The 18,301-nt window shown below is 39.3% G+C and overlaps 2 protein-coding genes across 4 annotated transcripts in view; one reads left to right on the forward strand and one right to left on the reverse strand.

Annotated features, from left to right (window-relative positions):
• RAD1 (RAD1 checkpoint DNA exonuclease) lies at positions 1 to 11,155 on the forward strand. Of its 2 annotated transcripts, none has more exons than XM_089496745.1 (6): positions 1 to 20; positions 6,034 to 6,301; positions 6,895 to 7,003; positions 7,317 to 7,575; positions 8,621 to 8,719; positions 9,659 to 11,155. In XM_089496745.1, the coding sequence occupies exons 2-6, from the start codon at positions 6,107 to 6,109 to the stop codon at positions 9,840 to 9,842; spliced, it is 846 nt and encodes a 281-aa protein (XP_089352871.1). In that variant the 5' UTR covers positions 1 to 20; positions 6,034 to 6,106; the 3' UTR covers positions 9,843 to 11,155. The 2 variants fall into 2 exon arrangements, with proteins under 2 accessions (XP_089352871.1, XP_089352863.1); XM_089496737.1 differs by lacking the exon at positions 1 to 20 and adding an exon at positions 3,248 to 3,408.
• Positions 10,868 to 18,301, reverse strand: part of TTC23L (tetratricopeptide repeat domain 23 like) — a 20,274-nt gene continuing 12,840 nt past the window's right edge. The window contains exons 6-10 of one of the 2 annotated variants that reach the window (XM_089496732.1): positions 17,577 to 17,704; positions 15,656 to 15,805; positions 14,179 to 14,261; positions 12,543 to 12,669; positions 10,868 to 10,951 (exon numbers count right to left, since the gene is read on the reverse strand). In XM_089496732.1, coding sequence (XP_089352858.1) covers positions 10,937 to 10,951; positions 12,543 to 12,669; positions 14,179 to 14,261; positions 15,656 to 15,805; positions 17,577 to 17,704 — 503 coding nt within the window. In that variant the 3' untranslated portion in view covers positions 10,868 to 10,936. Of the gene's footprint in view, positions 10,952 to 12,542; positions 12,670 to 14,174; positions 14,262 to 15,655; positions 15,806 to 17,576; positions 17,705 to 18,301 lie in introns of those variants that run through there. The other variant, XM_089496730.1, reaches the window with a different exon arrangement.

The following is an 18,301-nucleotide window of genomic DNA, read 5'->3' on the forward strand; positions in this document are numbered from 1 at the left end:
TATGCAGAAAGACATAAAACGTGACTATATATATATATATATATATATATAACAAAAATCTATTATTATATTTATTGTTATATTATATTATTAATATTATATTACCACTGATACACATATACTACTTATATAGTACAGTATATTAATTATATATATATATATATATATATATATATATATATATAGTGTATGTGTATATGTATATATAACATTAACTGTATATATAATTAACATATAATAAATATATTATATTAATGAATTTTAATAAATATAATTAACATTATTAATATTCATAACAATTATATATATATTTATAATTATATATATATAATTTTTTGTTTTGTTTTTTATTTATATACCGCTATTCCAAAGATCATAGCGGTGAACAGCAAGTAAGCTAATTTGCCCCCAACAGTCTGGGTACTCATTTTAGCAACCTCAGAAGGATGCAAGCCTGAGTTGAGCTTGGGCCCTTTTGATGGTCTTGAACTCACAACCTTGTGGTTTTGAGTGAATGGCTGCAGTACAGGCATTTAAACACTGCGCCACCAGGGCTCATATATATATATATATATATATATATATATATATATATATAATTATATTTATTAAAATTCATTAATATATGTAATGTATTGCATATTAATATATGTATATTTTAATGTTGTAAGCCGCCCTGATTGCATTGCATAGAGGGGTGGGATTAAAATTAATTTTATTATTATTATTATATAGTGTATGTGTGTGTGTTTAATGTTAATTATATTTATTAAAATTCATTAATATAATCTTACATATTAATATATGCAATATATTACATATTTATGTATGTATAGTTTAATGTTGTAAGCTGCCCTGATTGTGTTGTGTAGAGGGGCGGGATAAAAATAATAATAATAATTATTATTATTATTAATAAAAATTAATTAATATAATATATAGTTAAAATATGTTAGTTATATATATAATAAGTTTTAAATGGATATATACATATTTAACCATACATGAAGCTATCAGCCAACACTTTCATCACATACTGTACAACTTCTTTTTCATCAATATTTTTATGTTGAGGGTCATTGCGAGTTTCCCTGGGAATAACTTCTCACCTAGGCTGCATCCTCACTGCAGAAACAATCCTCTTTGACACCGCTTTAACCACCACGGCTCAATGCTATGGAATTCTGGTTTTGGCCCTTGAGTTCCCTGACAGAGAAGGCTAAATGTCTCACAAAACTACCATTCCCAGAATTCCACAGCATTGCGCCATGAGGTTCCAAACTGGATTATTTCTGCAGTGCAGATGCAGCCTCAGAAGTAGTTTTGCCAGTTCCTTCCTCAGACATAAGAGCACATTCACACACACATCATGAGGCTCCTATAAAACTGCCCTGGCTCAGTGCTAGGCAATCCTGGGAATTGTAGTTTATGGTGGCACCAGAGCTCTCTGACAGAGAAGGCTAAATGCCTCACAAACACTACAGTTCTCAGAAGTCCCTTGCACTGATCCAGGGCAGTTAAAGCAGTCTCAGACTGGATTATTTCTGCAATGTGTTTTGGATCTTAGTCTACTGGAAAGAATAAATGGTGTAACCCTGAACAGTGTCCTGAAACAGAAATGTACTGTCAGGGGTGATGGGAGTTGTTGCTCTACACCTCAGGCTGTAACTCACCACCTTGTTAATGAAGCTGAGCTGACCAGCTTTGGTCAGTGGTTATTGCTTTCTCCCAAAGCAGCAGAGTTTTCTGAGAATAGGCTGAAGACCCTGACAATCTTCTCCAAGCCTTCTCACTCTTCTTCTTCAGATGTCTCCAAACACCATCAGGATTCTGCTGGTTCTTGGATCTTCACTCAAGACACCAACACAACTCAGTAGTCTTAGATAAAAGATCTACTTTATTCTACTATATACAGTTACTATCTCTATATGCCCAACAATCCACAATATCTCTACACTCTACCAACACTCCACAACTACCCACAAGTTACATTAGCAAAACTGGCAATTATTATAGCAAATGTTTGTTACCACCCACTAGACAATTACCACCCAGTGGGTGTGTACATTCACAATGATTGGTTGACTTTTGTTCATCCCATACTCAAGTCCAACCCATGAACATCATCTGATCACCTTGTACATGTAACAAGTCTCAGGTGTTACCAATGTACATTCCTTAATTTTGTCCTTGGCTCCCAAGACTTCTAAATTGTTGTATTTTATATTTTACTGTTGTCAACCGCCCGGATTGGTTTCCCAATAGGGCAGTATACAAATAAATATTATTATTATTATTATTATTATTATTATTATTATAAATTATATCATCCTTTACACCTGTGTGATTTCTTAATTGTTCATGCTTAGTCATTCTGACTTTCACATACATATTTTATTTCTATAACTGCATGTCCCATGTTGCATTTCCTTGACATGTACTTATTTTGTTCTACATATATATCAAAACAGTTAAAGAATTTCCATACTTTGCCCCATTGTTCAGAACAGACTGCAGTCCAGAAGACTAGGAATGGGAAGGGCAACCATGAAAGAATTAGGCAAGATCCTAAAGTTCTGGGCACTGCAATTCAAAAAGGATGTTGAGAAACTGGACACCATGCCCTATGAGGAAGGTCTTAGGGAGCTGGGGATGTTTAGCCTGGAGAAGAGAAGGTTAAGAGGTGATATGAGAGCCCTGTTTAGATATTTGAAGGAGTGTCATATTGAAGAGGGAACAAGCTTGTTTTCTGCTGCTGCAGGGAAAAGGACATGGAGCAATGGATGGAAGCTGCAGGAAAAGAGATTTCATTTCAACATTAGGAGGAACTTCCTGAGAGTAAGGGCTGTTCAACAGTGGGACACACTTTCTCAGAGAGTGGTGGAGTCTCCTTCTTTGGAGATCTGTCGGGGATGCTTTGATTGAGAGTTCCTGCATGGCAGAATGGGCTTGGACTGGGTGGCCCTTGTGGGCTTTTTCAACTCTCTGATTCTATGATTCTAACGTGTAAAGAAATACAACTGAGCCCTACAGTCAGAATCATAGAGTGTATTCCTTACCACTATTGCATTCCCATGTACAGCTTGGGAGGCTGGACACTGGGGAAAGTGGATAGAGCTCCCTAGCATTGAGCCAGGGCAGTTAAAGGGTTATTTCTGGTCTGTGCTTTAGGCCTCTATTGCTACACAGCTGGAACTATATTAGAGAGAGAAAACCAGGGTTTGTTGTTATTTTACGACGCGCCGTAAAGCAGCAGCGTTGCAATAAGGCTAGAGACTCCCATGGCTTCTCTGGGAGGGAAGGTGCTGCCTCTTTGCCTGCTCTTGGGATCATTCACGTGTCTTTTTTCACAGTTCTGACGAACAGAGTGGCAGCTCAACCATTGTGGCTCCACTCCTTTCAAATCTGGTAAGCCCTGCTGTTCAAATTGTATCTTCCACGATGCAGCTCATAATAAACGCCTGGCTGGTTTGTTTGTTTGTTTGTTTTGTGGAGTGGGAGCCTTTGGCTGCATCCACACTGCGGAAATAATCCAGTTTGAGACCGCTTTAGCTGCCCTGGCTCAATGCTAGGGAATGTTAGGGCAACAGAGCTCTCTGACAGAGAAGGCTAAATGTCTCACAAAACTGCAGTTCCCCAAACTCCATAGCATTGAACCAGGGCAGTTAAAGCAGCCTCAAAGTGGATTATTTCTGCAAATGTGGATGCAGCCTTTTGAAATTTGTTGTTGTTGTTGTTGTTGTTGTTGTGTGCCTTCAAGTCATTTCTGACTTACGGCAACCCTCAAGTGAACCTTTCCACTTGGGAAGATTTGTTCAGAGGGTTACTTGTTGCTTTCCTTTGCCTTCCCCTGAGGCTGAGAGAGTGTGACTGGCCCAAGTTCACCCAGCGGGTTTCCATGGTTGAGCCAGGACTCGAACCCTGGTCTCACAGTGTCCTAGTCCAACTCTGAAGCCATAATAATAATAATAGATTGTATTTATTTCCCTCTTTTCCATAAGGATCACACAAACACACACAGAGGTATATGTGCCTTCAAGTTGCTTCTTGACTTATAAAATTCATGGGTCTTCTTTATAGGGTTGGTTGGTTTAAAGCAGGTTAGTTTAAACCCTGTGGTTCCCATACTTTACTCCTCCAGATGTTTGGACTTTAGCTCCCAGAATTCCTGAGTCTTGACCAAGCGGCTGGGGCTTCTGGGAGTTCAAGTCCAAAGCACCTGGAAGACCAACGTTTAGGCATCACTGGTTTAAACCAAATGACTTTTTAAACAAAACCAAAAGCAGTTCTGTCCTTTTTAATAACATTAATTATTCATTTTTTCTAAATAAAAAAGGCTCTCTGTTATTACTATTTTCTAACCTTTTCAATGGGACAACAATGACTGAATTGAAGCATCTATCAGCAGTCATTGACTGTTTAATGCTTAAGCAGGGAAGGTTTTTTTAGATGTTTTATCTCTTTTTAATTCTTGTATTTTTTTATCAGTTTTTAAATAGTATTTTAATGTGGCGTTTTTAAATTTGTCTTGAACTTTTTGTAAAGGCTTTTAACGTTTTAAGGAAGCTGCCTTGGGTCCTGGCCTATGAGAAAGGCAGCGTATAAATAAAGTAAATAAATAAAGTTAGCCCAACATTCACGCTCAGTTGCTTTTTAATCACTTTATTTTATAGTACAAGAAAATGCCTTTCAGAAACAGATCCTTCAGATGTTTAAGCAAAACAACCCTGGGAGTGCTTGCTATGTTTTATTATATAGCGTCTACATATATTCAAATTTAATAGGAATAATAAGCAGTAAAAATAATAGTGTTTTATTGAAAGATGTAAATCGATCGTATCAAAGCTTTTTGTACTGTTAATGTTACAAAGCATTAAAACATGGTTGAAGAAGCTTTCTGAAATATAAAATAATGTTTCACAGTATTGATATAATAAGCAGGATTCATTCTTTCCTGTTAAAACATCAATGCAAAAAACAAAACAAAAAAACAGTTTAAGCCAAAAAACCTGTTTTTTAAAAAATGAAACTTTTCTTCTTTTCTTTTCACCACCTCTGCTTTCTTAGACAAGGAATACTCACAGGTGATTTTACTAGTTCCTTTCTCTGAAATATACAGTAGCCTATAGCACCTGGCATTCATTGGTGGTCTCCCATCCTAGTACTAACCTAGGATGGACCCTGCTTACCTTCCAAGATCAGCCTTTTTGATAGCAGCAGTTAAAAAGACAAAGAAAAACAATTTGACTGATTATGCCTTGCATCCCTCTGACTCCTATGGATTTGTGTTCAGCTGCAATTTGTACAATTTGACTAGCACCAAAATTTAGTTATGCTAATAAGAAAATGTCTGTTTATTTCCTCTGATTGTGCTTCAGTCAAAAAATACAATAGTGGAATTTGGTTGTAGTTTGTATTAGTTACTTTAACTAAAATTATCTCTGTGATCAGAAATGTCAAACTGTCACAGTCTTTTTTGGGGGGGATGTATTTATTGTGGCTGCCTGGGAAAACATGTATCATATATTTAGCAGAATTACTATGTTGCGTGCCTTCAGGGTGTTTCCAATTTATGGCAACCCAGTCATAGGGTTTTCTTGGCAAGATTTATTCAGAGGTGGTTTGCCATTACTTTCCTCTGCGGCACAGAATGTGCATCTTTCCCAAAGTCACCCAGTTGGTTTCTGTGGCTGAGCGAGGATTTGAACCTTGGGCTGCATCCACAATGCAGAAATGATCCAGTTTGACATCTCTTTAACTGCTATGGCTCCATGCTATGGAATTCTGGGAACTGTAGTTTTGTGAGATATTAGCTTTTTCTGTTAGGGAGCACTGCTACCACAGCAAACTATAATTACCAGAACTCCATAGCAGCTAAAGTGGTATCAGTCTGGATTATTTCTGCAGTGAGGAGGCAGCCTAGTCTCAAAGAACCCTAGTCTAGCACTTAAACCCATACACCACACTGGCCCTCACATAATACTGTATTTAGTGACTGCTCCATTTAACCAAAATGTAATTGGACCTTTACAGGTCTCCTTTGGGAATTTCTGGATCCTTTGTTTCTGTTGTTGGAGGAGAGACTGTGGGGTAACCAATCAAAGCCATGCCTCTCTCAACCCAAGCCGAAACAGATGAAGAGCAGAATGTTCTGGTGGCAAATCTTGACAATGTCAGAAACTTGTCCAATATCCTGAAAGCCATTCAGTTTAGAGATCATGCGACCTGTGTTGCTACTACAAATGGACTGAAGGTTACGGTGGAAAACGCAAAGTGTTTGCAGGCCAATGCATTCATTCAGGTAAGATGGCAACATCTCCCTTCCTTTTGGTGAACTGAGAGACATGTGTTGAGCAGGAAGAATTAAATGAATATTGGGAGTAACATGTGAAGGTTTCTATGGCAGATGACAGTATTCTGGCAGACTAAGAATATTGTATAGTACTGCAGTAATGTGATTGTAGGAGATATGTTATGTTTTGTACAAGTCTATACAACTGGCATCTAAACATATTTCTTTCTGTGCATTTGTGAGAGAAATAGAGATTTTGAAAATATACAGACTGTTGTTCCCACCCAACAGTGTGTATATATTTTTGTATATTGAGAGGTCTTCCAGTGTTCACAGATCATCCCAAAAGTGGTTAGATTTCTAATTTTATTACAGTAGCAAAGCTGTTTCTTTCATTTCAATGAATGGACAAGCTGCTGACCTGAGAGTTTCCTGTGTATATGATGGGCTTGGAGTAAAGTGAGTTTCTTAACTAGGCCCCAAAGTTGCCATTTTAATTGTTCTGGCTTCCTGCGGTTTAGTGCTTGTGACAGTTATAGTTTTTTAGGTTGCCATTGTTTCATTTTTGTTGTCTTCAAGTTTTCTGTCTTTCTCATTTGCAGGCAGGTATTTTCCAAGAATTTGTGGTACAGGAAGATTCAGTGATGTTCAGAATCAACTTGTCTGTTCTTTTAGACTGCTTGACCATCTTTGGTACTAGTTCTCTCCCAGGTATTGCCTGTGTGTGGGTTTTAGTAGATCATAGCTCAGATGCAATTATGCACTGTATTATACAACATGAGAAACTTTTAATTTACTTGGTACAGGTTTGCAGCAGCATTTAGAAAATTGTAGGTTGAATCAGAAATGCCTCTTTAACATGTACAGTACATTTCAATCTAATACATTCCCTATGCAGTTTCTAGTGCCTGTTAAATAAGTTGATCAGGAAAAAGATTTTATTCATTTATTTGTTTGTTTAAAATGGTTTATTAATCATTTTCCTGAGTTCTCTCTCTCTCTCTTTCTCTCCCCTCCATCTCAGGAACTCAGACAGCCCTTCGGATGTGTTATCAGGGTTATGGTTATCCTCTGACACTTTTCCTAGAAGAAGGCGGTGTGGTGACCGTGTGTAAAATCAACACCCAGGAACCTGAAGAGATCCTTGATTTTGATTTCTGCAGCACAAATGTTGTAAACAAAATTATCCTGCAATCAGAGGGGCTGCGAGAGGCATTTTCTGAACTGGACATGACCAGTGATGTGCTGCAGATTACAATGTCTCCAGACAAACCTTATTTCAGGTACTAGATATAACTTTACTAGTTAGTAGTTATAACTAGAAATTCTCTATCCATGATTTAGAACACAGTGCAAGGTTCTGGCACCAGTATATCCATCTTCAGGGTGGGCCACAGGTCAGTAATTAACCTTATACCCTATGTAAACTATGGGCCCGAACAGACAGGCCAAAATAAAGCTGCTTCGGGTCACTTTGGATGGATGCTGTTTAAATGACTCGTGCATCCTAAGAGGCTAGAAGCTGCACCAAAGCTGCACTCCAGTCCTCAAAAGAGCTTTTAAGTAGCTGGGAGGTGGGGACATTGGTATCCAGGACTTTGGAGAGCTGCAGCCATTCAGAGGGCTAGATAGACCAGTGATCAGTCATTATAAGACACATTTTCGTATAATACCTGCATCAGATCAGTGAGAACTAGCAGTGAGATTCCTGTGAACAGAGAATTGGACTTTGATATCGGAGAACTGTGTTTGGGTTTGTCATTCACCACAAGCTTAAATACAGTCAGCCCTCCATATCCATGGATTCAAGTCTCCATAGAGTGAAAATATTCTTTCATATATATATATATATATATATATATATATATATATATATTCCAAAAAGCAAATTTTGAATTTGCCATTTTATATAAGGAACACCATTTTACTATGTCACAATTTAATGGGACTTGAGCATCCATAGATTTTAGTATCCACAGGGAGTGGGGGTCCTGGATCCAAACCCCAGCAGATACCAAGGGCCTCACTGTATGTAAATCTGCACTCTGCAGATGTCATCAAAAGAAACCTAGTAGGTGATATGCTACTCAATTGTATCTCTTCCGGTTTCCACAAATAACTGACTTTACCACCTATCATGGGCTTAACATCTGGAACTGATGTAGAGATAATCTTAAAAACCTAGGAGGACCCTCTCTGTACCAAAATAGGAAATAATTATGGTTTCTAACATTTATTGCATGTTAACTGATTCAGTTTTTATTTGGGATCGTTGTTTACCAAGCAAGGTGACAAATCTAATACATTTGTCTTTTGTCTTTTTTCAAGATTATCCACATTTGGAAATGCTGGAAGTGCCCATCTAGACTACCCCAAAGATTCTGACCTAATTGAATCTTTTCACTGTAACCAAACCCAGACAAACAGGTGAGCCAGAGAAGAGAAGGTTAAGAGGTGATATGATAGCCCTGTTTAAATATTTGAAGGGATGTCATATTGAGAAGGGAGCAAGCTTGTTTTCTGCAGCTCCAGTGAACAGAACCCGGAGCAATGGATGCAAGCTGCAGGAAAAGAGATTCCACCTCAATATTAGGAGGAACTTCCTGACAGTAAGGGCTGTTCGACAGTGGAACACACTCCCTCAGCGTGTAGTGGAGTCTCTTTCTTTAGAGGTCTTTCAGCAGAGGCTGGATGGCCATCTGTGGGGTATGCTTTGATTGGGATTTCCTGCATGGAAGGGGGTTGGACTGGATGGCCCTTGTGGTCCCTTCCAGCTCTACGATTCTATGATTCTATATGCTTCCATGGCAATATCATTTATTTAATGGTCCTGTTGTTGCAATCAGAATTCAGACTATTTCTTGTCACTAGTTTCTTTGCATTATCTAAACTGCATGTGCTTTGCTGAAAAGCTGGCCTGTATTGTTAACTGGGTGTTGTTTGATCACTTATGGGAGGGTAAGGTAACCTTACTCCCCTAAGGATTCCAACTGAGTTGGGCCAACCATTCAGACAATCCAGTGCTTTGATATTGTGTTCCTGCATGGCAGGGGGTTGGGTTGTTTGGCCCTTCAGGTCTCTTCCAACTCTGTGTATGATTCTATGTATAGGCAAAGAGGAGGCACTCACAGCATAAACCTCTTTGGGTAGCACATATTGATTCAATGAGGCAGTTGTGAGGGGAAAATGTAGTATTCCAGACAGGTTTTTTTTTCTAATAATATTGTTTTGATAGGTTCATTTTTGTGAATTTGAGACCATCCTTAAGGAAGACCATCCTTAGGGAATAGGCTGTTAATCATTTTTATAGCTGAATTATTTCATCAGGCCACATTTGCTTTTTTTTTTTTTTTTTTTTTTTTACAGATACAAGATCGCATTGCTCAAGCCATCTATTAAAGCACTAGCTTTATCATGCAAAGTGTCTATTCGGACAGATAACCGAGGCTTTCTCTCATTACAATACATGATCAGGAATGAAGATGGACAGATCTGCTTTGTGGAGTATTACTGTTGTCCTGATGAAGACATTACTGAGCAAGAGATATAGCTAAGAGATGGAATCCATTTATTATTCTTTTCCTTTATTAAAAGCCATCTAGAACATTCAGTTATGAAAGCAAGAAGGCCCATTTTGTAAGTTTGCAGGGGCAGTTTAGAGAAAGAACAAGATTCAATCCTCTACTGTATTGTAGAAGCAAAATCTGTTGAGATGAGCCTAGGTACTAGGTACATCATCAGGTACCTTGCTGCTAGAAACATGCAATGACCTGTCTTAACACTTTTCAGTTGATGCCCTAAACATAATATTGAAATGCAGCTTATTCCTGGTTGTTTGACTGTTACCTCAGATACAGCTGCACATCCACTTCAAATTTAGGCTTAAATCCAGTTGCTAACTCCAAACGAAAGAAGATCCATTGAATCTATACGTATACAAATCCCATGGAATGGGAGGGTCTACTTTAGCTGGAACCAGTAATGAGAGTTAAGCTAAAGTTGTGCATGGGAATGCATGAATTTCAGAGAGGAGTGGTGAGGGCTGGTAGCTCAGAGGTATTCTTGGGGAGTCACTGATAGGAGCTGGCCATCATACCTCTAGGAAAAGGCAAAAGCAGGGGTGAGAGTCTGCAAAGAATAACATGCCCCAGAGCAATTTAAGTTAGATGAGGAAGGAAAGGGGTGAATGAAGATGCTTCCACTTAGCCACTTCCTGGAAACATTCCTTTTGGAAATGAGTTGGTGAGATTTTTTTTGTATATTTTTTATTATAAACAATAACAAACAAACTAATACACACCAATTTTCTATATAAAAACATAAGGAAAACACACCTAACACAGTATCTAAAATGTGGAATAAAAACATAAAGACAAAGACAAGGAAAGTGTGGCTTCCAGCAAAGCTGACCATCGCTCTTTAGCATTATTTATCTAACTCCTCTGTGGTTAATTAAAAATGTAATTCAATATTTAAAACTTATCTTTAAAAATTAGAAGTCTTATTGAAAAGTGAGACATTTTTTACTTGCTTCTCTTGTTCTTTGGATGTTGTTCCTAGTTTCCAGTGCTTGCAGATTCTTAAAGGTCTGGGACAGAAATTTAGTGTCCCCTCTCTTCAGGTTTGAACATCCAGTCACTCCATCTACAGCAAAGTAAACTTAAGTAAAAGTAAAACATTTTTCTATCAGATCCTCTACAGTTGTAACACACTTCTGTCTTAAAAAACGTAGACCATAATGGAACCTCTCTTATTTTTCATATATTCAGTTACTGTGTTTCTTTCTTAAAAAACAATCCATAGTTTTTTCATGTCAACATAGTTAACTTATTCCATTGCAATAAATTCATACTTTTTAACCTATCTTGAGAAAGGATTGTCTTTTTCCTATCTCTGGGCATAAATGATTCTGGCAGGAGTTGGTGAGATATCTTGAGACCCATGACTGCTTGATATTTTCCTTGATAAATGTGCAGGGTGGAGGGCAGATGAATCTAGTCTCAAGACACATCTGACTCAGTAAAAAGGCATTGACTGCATCCATGCTGCAGAAATAATCCAGTTTGACACCACTTTAACTGCCATGGTTCAATGCTATGGAAATTCGGGGAACTGTAGTTTGTAGTGGCACCAGAGCTCTCTGACAGAGAAGACTAAATATTTCACAAAACTACAAGTCCTAGCATTCCATAGCACTGAACCATAGTAGTTAAAGTGGTGTCAATTTGGATTAATTCTGCAGTATGGATACAACCATTACTTGGGAAATCTCTCATTCAGACATAAATATAGTGTAATGATTTGCACTTATATTCAAAAGGGAGCAGGTCAGGAATCGGATGGCAATATGCAGTATCCAGATGTTGTTGGACTGTAGTTCCCAGCATTTCTCCCAACTGGCTCTGCTAACTAGGACAGCTGGGACTTAAAATCCAACAGCATCCAGAGGCCTTCAAGATTTCCCTGAGATAGATTCATATTCTCCCTGCACATCTGTTTTTTTTTTGCTTTTGATCCCAGCTAGAACTGTGGTGGGAAGTATGTTTTCTTATCACTTCTGGTGATTGTCAACAAAAGGCTTGGCTGAGAGCAAGAGAAAGTATCTTTATACTGAACCCTCATGCAGCTGTTGGTCTGTAGCCAGATACTGTATTAAGGCTCAGACACCCAAGACTTACTTTATCTGGTGGGGAAATTAATATATCAAAAAATACATAAGGGTGGAAAATACCTCATCGTGTTTTATCATCTAGTATCTGGTAATACCATTGGGCTTTTATTTCCCTCCCATTCAGAGTAAGGGTGGCATTTAGCAAGTCACAGGCTCTGATTTGAAATTGTATATCTTTATGTCTCAAGCATCTGTAAGACTTTCCTTCACATCCTTCTCACCTGCTTGATATCCGTAAGCAGTAGAAGGTGTGTCAGGTACATGAATAGACAGCATATGTGGAGCTTCTAGCCCTTTTCCTAGGACAATGTCTTCTGAATGCTATATCCATATAAGAAAAGCAGTAAATTCCCAGTGCACAGTTAAAGTTCTCAATGATATCAGCAGTCATTTATCAGTCCCATTCTTCTTTTCTCCCCGCCTATTTAAATGGCTGGATATTCCAGATTCTCAGCAACCAGCTGGGCCAAAATATTCCTCCTGTTTTGGTGGACATCTTGCTAGCTGTCTAATAGAAATACACTAGAATTAATACTAAAATGCACTGATGACTAAGAATCAAAACAAGATATTACATGCCTGCTTCTTTTGTTTGGATGTTCCGAGTTTCCATTGATTACAGATACTTAGAGATCTGGGATTGAGAAATTTAGTGCCCCCCCCCTTCTGTTTTGAACATTTGGTCACTTCATGTACAGGAGAGACCCTGCAGAAAAGAAAAGAAAGTGAGTTTTTTACACTAATCTTGGAATTTATTTTAAAAAACAGAATGCAATAGGATTGGTTAACTATTCAAGTTATATTTGCTCTTATGGAAAGAGGTTTATTTGCAGTCACTTCCACTGCTGTTTCACCATGGAAAATAATCTGTACAGCTAACATGGTGAGGTAGTGTGAAGGAGAAGGGATATGCCACACTTTTTGTGTCTACTGCACTCAATGCAGAACTGAGAATGGGACAGAGTGAGCCTTATGCACTCTGTCCATAGATGGCTTCTATCTGTTAAATATTGGCAGCTATGACCCAAGTACAACACTGGGCACAGTCAAGCTTTAACAGGCCACATGGTCATGGTGAACATTATGGATAAGTATTCTTCCATCTTCTCAATTTACAGGGCAGAAGAGATTGGGGCAATTGCTACCTCCTCATTTCCAAACCTGAGAGGAAGGTCAAGCATCATTGGGCAACTGTGTGGCAAGCTGCCTGGAGAGGGACCTGCAGGGACCAATTGGAACACTACCTCTCACATCAACCTTTCCTACAGGAGTCGGGAGGACCGCTGGCTCTCCAGGTGTTTTTAACTTTAATTCCCAGAAGCCCCAGGCAATATGGCCAACTGTAAGAGACTGTGGGACCAATCATCTGAAGAGCCAAAGGTGGCCTGCCCCCGGTTCATTGCTCTAGTTGGCTGCATGCAGTGGTAATGGCCTTCTGAAGGGAAGTGTTCAGCTGTTGGGTAACAGGATGTAGTACCAACTAGGCACATTCTTACCAGCCATTCTGTTGTGAAAGGCAGTGAAAAGTGTGTTAAGCACTAGTTCTTGGGCTTCCTCCAAGTAGGATCACCTGACATGGCATAGTTCCTGTATCTCTAATCCTTCCATTGGAAAAGATCACGGCGTGAGAGGTTGCCCAAAGAAGGTTTTGTATGTATGTTGTTGGCTAGTTTGCAGGTGGAAACTAAACCCTTGTTCAAATATTACATTACTGCAATAGTCAGTCCTGAATATTTCATGCAGGCATGTTATATGATTTTCCCACACATTGCAGCATACACAGTGTTGTTAGGTTGCTGGTTTTCTGCAGTTGCCCCAAACGATACCCATGGACAACAACAAAATATGTAATGAGTGGCAGCTTCATATTTGCACCAAAAGACATATCTGAATAGATCTGCTTTGATGGCCATCACAATGTGGAGAGGAATGTCTATCACAGTGATCAAAAACTTGACACATACAAAACACCTAGAAAAGCTCTCTGGCTGGTTTGGGGTGTAAATTGGCTACAGATTCTTTCCTTCCAACCAGTCATCTTCGAAACACTGGAAAGTCTGTTGAATGTCCCAGACTTAGGCTGGTCCTTGCTCAAGTTTCTGATTGATAAGGGCTCTTTTATAAAGCAGATGAGGTCCAAGACTGAATAACCTCTTATCTGTGATTTTCCTCATCCAATACTATATTCTAAATATTTTAAAGTGATAAAGCTTACATCATCAATCTGTCCAGCAGCTCTTGTACTTTTTTAGCTTTCCTATGATGGGGCCCATAAATAGCAACTTGAATCTGCACACACTGCATAGAAGAAAAATAAAAAGAGAAAATTGTTATTGTTTAATTGTTATTTGCATGTACCCCATGCAAAGGTCCAGTAGCTTTCCTTTTATTAGTGTAGGCAGAGAAAAAGAAACATTTGAAGAACAGACCTGCTGCAGTCTATTGTGATTAAGAGGTTATTGATAACAGTTGGTCTTGTAATTTCTTCTGTTAACCAAGGTGAGGTGGTTATACACAATCTGATATCTACAACTTGGAAGAATTCCCAGAACTAAAACACCCCAAATCCAACAGCAAAGTTGGCTGTAGGATTCTGGAAGTTGTAGTCCAAAAAAGTAACTTATCCAACACATCTTGTTGCAGGTCTGCATTTTGATGCTTTGCAGTAGGGCATGGAAAACAAGTAGGGCATGAACCAGATTCTTCCTTTATACACAGAAGGCTGAATGACGTCAAAAAGCATGACCATACCACCTGGTCACATTAGGCTCCAGCATGAAGTACAAGATCAAGCTTTTCCACCAGGGGATATGCCTTGCCCTGTTCCTCCCATGGCAAGAAGGATGAGGGAGGTCAACACTCTCAGATGGGGCATCCAGGCAGATATTTATTACTATCTGTGATTGTTCCTGGGACACGGCTTTTACAGAGGACAGGGCTGATTCCTGGTTTCTTGGGGGAATGGAGGTTTTCTTCTCCTTCTTACAGCTTTTGCCACACCACTGCAAACATGAGTGCATTACAAATTGCAGGCTCAGAGTTGGCAATTGATTGTATTTATTTATTATTTATTTGGAGTCCAGCCCCTGATCAATGCATTTAAAGCATCCCCAGAAGGTAGATGTTCAGTTAACCAACTCTTCAGCTGAAAGACAATTTATTAGTTCTATTGGATCCTGCAGATACAGGGCAAAGGCATTTACTACCTAAAGTGGACCCCAATATGTTGAAGCCAATCAGACTGAAAGCTGAATCTTACTCCAGGACACATCTTTCTCCATGGCAGTAGGTTGGACTGGATGACCCTTGTCTCTTCCAATTTTATAATTATATCACAGACAACAGGAAAACATCCCCCATAAATCCCGTAGGTAGCAGACTAGTGTTATTTTTAAAAACACCTCACCAGCATCTTTGGCCTCATCTCCTCAATGGCAAGCTTAGCCATGGACCCTGTTATCTGACTTAAACTAATGGAAAATAGTCGCCTACACATTTCATTGGCCAAAATCTCTCAGCTTACAGAACCAGTTCAAAGAGTTGGGGAAGTTATTTCAATTGCTAAACCAAAACAAGTCTCATGCCTTTAAAATTTATTAATAGGTACACTACCTGCCTCCTATGGAGAATATAGACCTTTGGTTGCCTTAATTTAATGTGTCAAAGAGATTGTATAAAAACATAGTAATGACCTTACTAAGCAGCAGATGGGCTTCCCTTATTTTCTCCCCTACCAGACAGATGCATTCCATAATATACAATCTCTCAATTGCCTGTTCATTAAAATCTTTGCAGGGATCTTGCTGCGATTTAAATGACTCTTTGAGAAAGCTATAGGCTTGCTGGAAAAGAAAAGAAAAGAACTGTTTCAAGTTCTACACTGTGATGAGAATATATTGATTATATGACTCCCATTTGGATTCTCATATATATTTGAAAAATCTGTCTTTGTTATTTTTCTGATAAGCGACACCTGTTCATGCAGCAAACTAAAGGGGTTATGAAATCCAGCATTGTTGGGTTATTAGATACCACTGGATCTTTGTTGTGGTGGTGGTGGATCTTCAAATCATTTTTGACTCAAGGTAACCCTAAGACAAACCTATCATGTTTTTTTTGTGGCAGAAATTGTTCAGAGTGAGTTTGCCTTCCTCTGAGACTAAGAGAGTGTGACTTGCCCAAGGTCACGTAATGGGTTTTCATGGTGGAACAGGGATTCAAACCCTGATCTCCCAGTGTCTAATCCACCAATCAAACCACCACGCTGGCTCTCATGCTAAGCTCCAAAACACACTGAAACATTTTTGGCAGCATTTGTTATATATGCCAAGTTATCTCAAGAACTATTTGTGTCTCAAAAGGGTACTGATTTTTCAAATAAACATATTCATCTGTTTGTAGGACCAGGGCGTTTAATCTAGCAATTAATGAAGAAAGCTAAAATAGCCTGGCAAGCCACTTTACCAAATGTCCAAAACACACTGCAGAAATAATCCAGTTTGACACCACTTTAACTGCCCTGGCTCAATGCTAGGGGATGCTGAGAACTGTAGTTTTGTGAGACATTTGACGTTCTTTGCCAAAAAGCTCTGGTGCCACAATACACTATACTTCCCAGGATTCCTTAGCACCAAGCCAGGGCAGTTAAAGAGGTGTCATGCTGAATTATTTCTGCAGTGGGTTTTGGACCTCTGTGAGCAAGCCAGGCACAATCTTATAAGTAAGAAATCCAGGATTCTGTTTCGTTATGAGCAATGTCTTGGGTTTAGTATAGATCAAGTGTCAACTGCAAAGACGTGGGGAGTTTATACTGCATAATGCTGAATCCCTTATTGTAAGATTTACACATGAAACCAATCAGACTTTACACTTTAGGTAACAGTGGCTGCTTCATATTTTTCTCTTGTTCATGCCCCACCTGTAATATATGGCTGTCACATTTAAAGTAAAAAACAGGATAATATGGAGTAACTGGGAGCCAGCATGGTGTAGTGGCTATGACTCCCCCTCTGAAGAAATCATGCCAAGAAAACCCTGTGATAGGTGCACCTTAGGGTCACCATAAGTTGGAAGGCACACAACAAAAAGACATTGAGTGATTGCCTCCCTAGACATGTTTGTTTATTATCAGCCAAAGGGCAGTTGGGAAAATTCTAATTCATTTAACAAAAAGCTCAGGGTGATAATGTAGCAAGTGCAAGTCTCATTCTCTAGGCCAATCTTTCCCAAAAGTGGTGTCTTCCAGATGTTGTGGTGGCTTATAGTTCCCATTAGCCCCCAGGATAGGCAATGGCCAGAGATGAGGGGGTTTGTAGTTCTATCTAGACTCAGGATGCCAGTGGTTGAAGATGGCTGCTCTAGACAATCACCATATAAATATCTAAAAACAAGCTTTATCAACAATGTTTGCTGGTTGTGGGTCCCCTTCCTCATCCCATTTGCATGGCTATAATTAATGTGGTGCAGCCCCATTGCATCTGTATTTGCAGTCAGTTTATTTACAATCTGTATTTACAATCAGTACAGATTGTAAACAGGTTAGAGAGTACCGAGTTCACTATGAAACAGTATAAAAATGTAAATGCTATTGCTAAATGCTGCTGGATCTGTTACCTTTCTTCTCCCTGTTCGTGCAAGCCATTTACTGTAGTCTTCCACAGCGTTAATTGTCTGAAAATGATCCATGCCAAGTGCCTCTTTGTAGACTGTGAAGCCCTCAGTGAAATATTTTTCAGCAGCCTCTAGAAAATGAACACAATACATGTTTTGTATTAAATAGACAGATTTTGTAAGCATGAGTCATTTACCATGAAGAAACATACACTTGGAAGTATGCAAAGGGACCTTGTAGCAACTTTAAGACTAACTGTGCAGAAGAAGTGGGACGGAGCATAAGATTTCATAGACTTGCATCTGAGGAAGTAGACCAAGTCTATGAAAGCTAATACTACAACTTCTTTTTCACAGTTAGTCTCAAAGGTGCTACAAGATCCCTTTGCACAGCTATGGCGGTGTACAGACTGCCCCTTTCCCCGACAGATCGGGGCCTCAGCTGCCACAGCAGCAGCCCAGAGGCCCCGATCCGCCACCTTTCCAGGCCGCTTCCTCGCGGCCTGGAAAGGGGTGTCCTTGGGGCTTCATGCCCCAAGGGCACCCAACAGCGGCGGAGAACAAGAGAAAGGGGTTGCTCGGTCCCTTTCTCCTTTTGTGTTGCTGGCGCAACCGTGTAAAGGCTGCACCAGTGACACAAACCCAGGGAGGAGCTCCAAAATGGAGCTCCTTCTAGCATCGTGGAAAGGGCGCCACAGGCATCCTTCAGCGGCGCCAGGACGTCACAT

Source organism: Sceloporus occidentalis, unplaced genomic scaffold (genome assembly GCF_023333645.1).
Source record: "Sceloporus occidentalis isolate IW3139 unplaced genomic scaffold, rSceOcc1.0.p SCAF_1, whole genome shotgun sequence".
Classification (NCBI taxonomy): Eukaryota; Metazoa; Chordata; class Lepidosauria; order Squamata; family Phrynosomatidae; genus Sceloporus; species Sceloporus occidentalis.

What these genes read in the sequence shown, in the direction of transcription:
- RAD1 (XM_089496745.1), top strand. Translation starts at nt 6,107, where the DNA reads ATGCCTCTCTCAACCCAAGCCGAAACAGATGAAGAGCAGAATGTTCTG. An exon ending in CCAGACAAACCTTATTTCAG is followed by an intron (nt 7,576 to 8,620) that starts GTACTAGATATA and finishes TCTTTTTTCAAG; the next exon opens with ATTATCCACATTTGGAAATG. An exon ending in AACCAAACCCAGACAAACAG is followed by an intron (nt 8,720 to 9,658) that starts GTGAGCCAGAGA and finishes TTTTTTTTACAG; the next exon opens with ATACAAGATCGCATTGCTCA.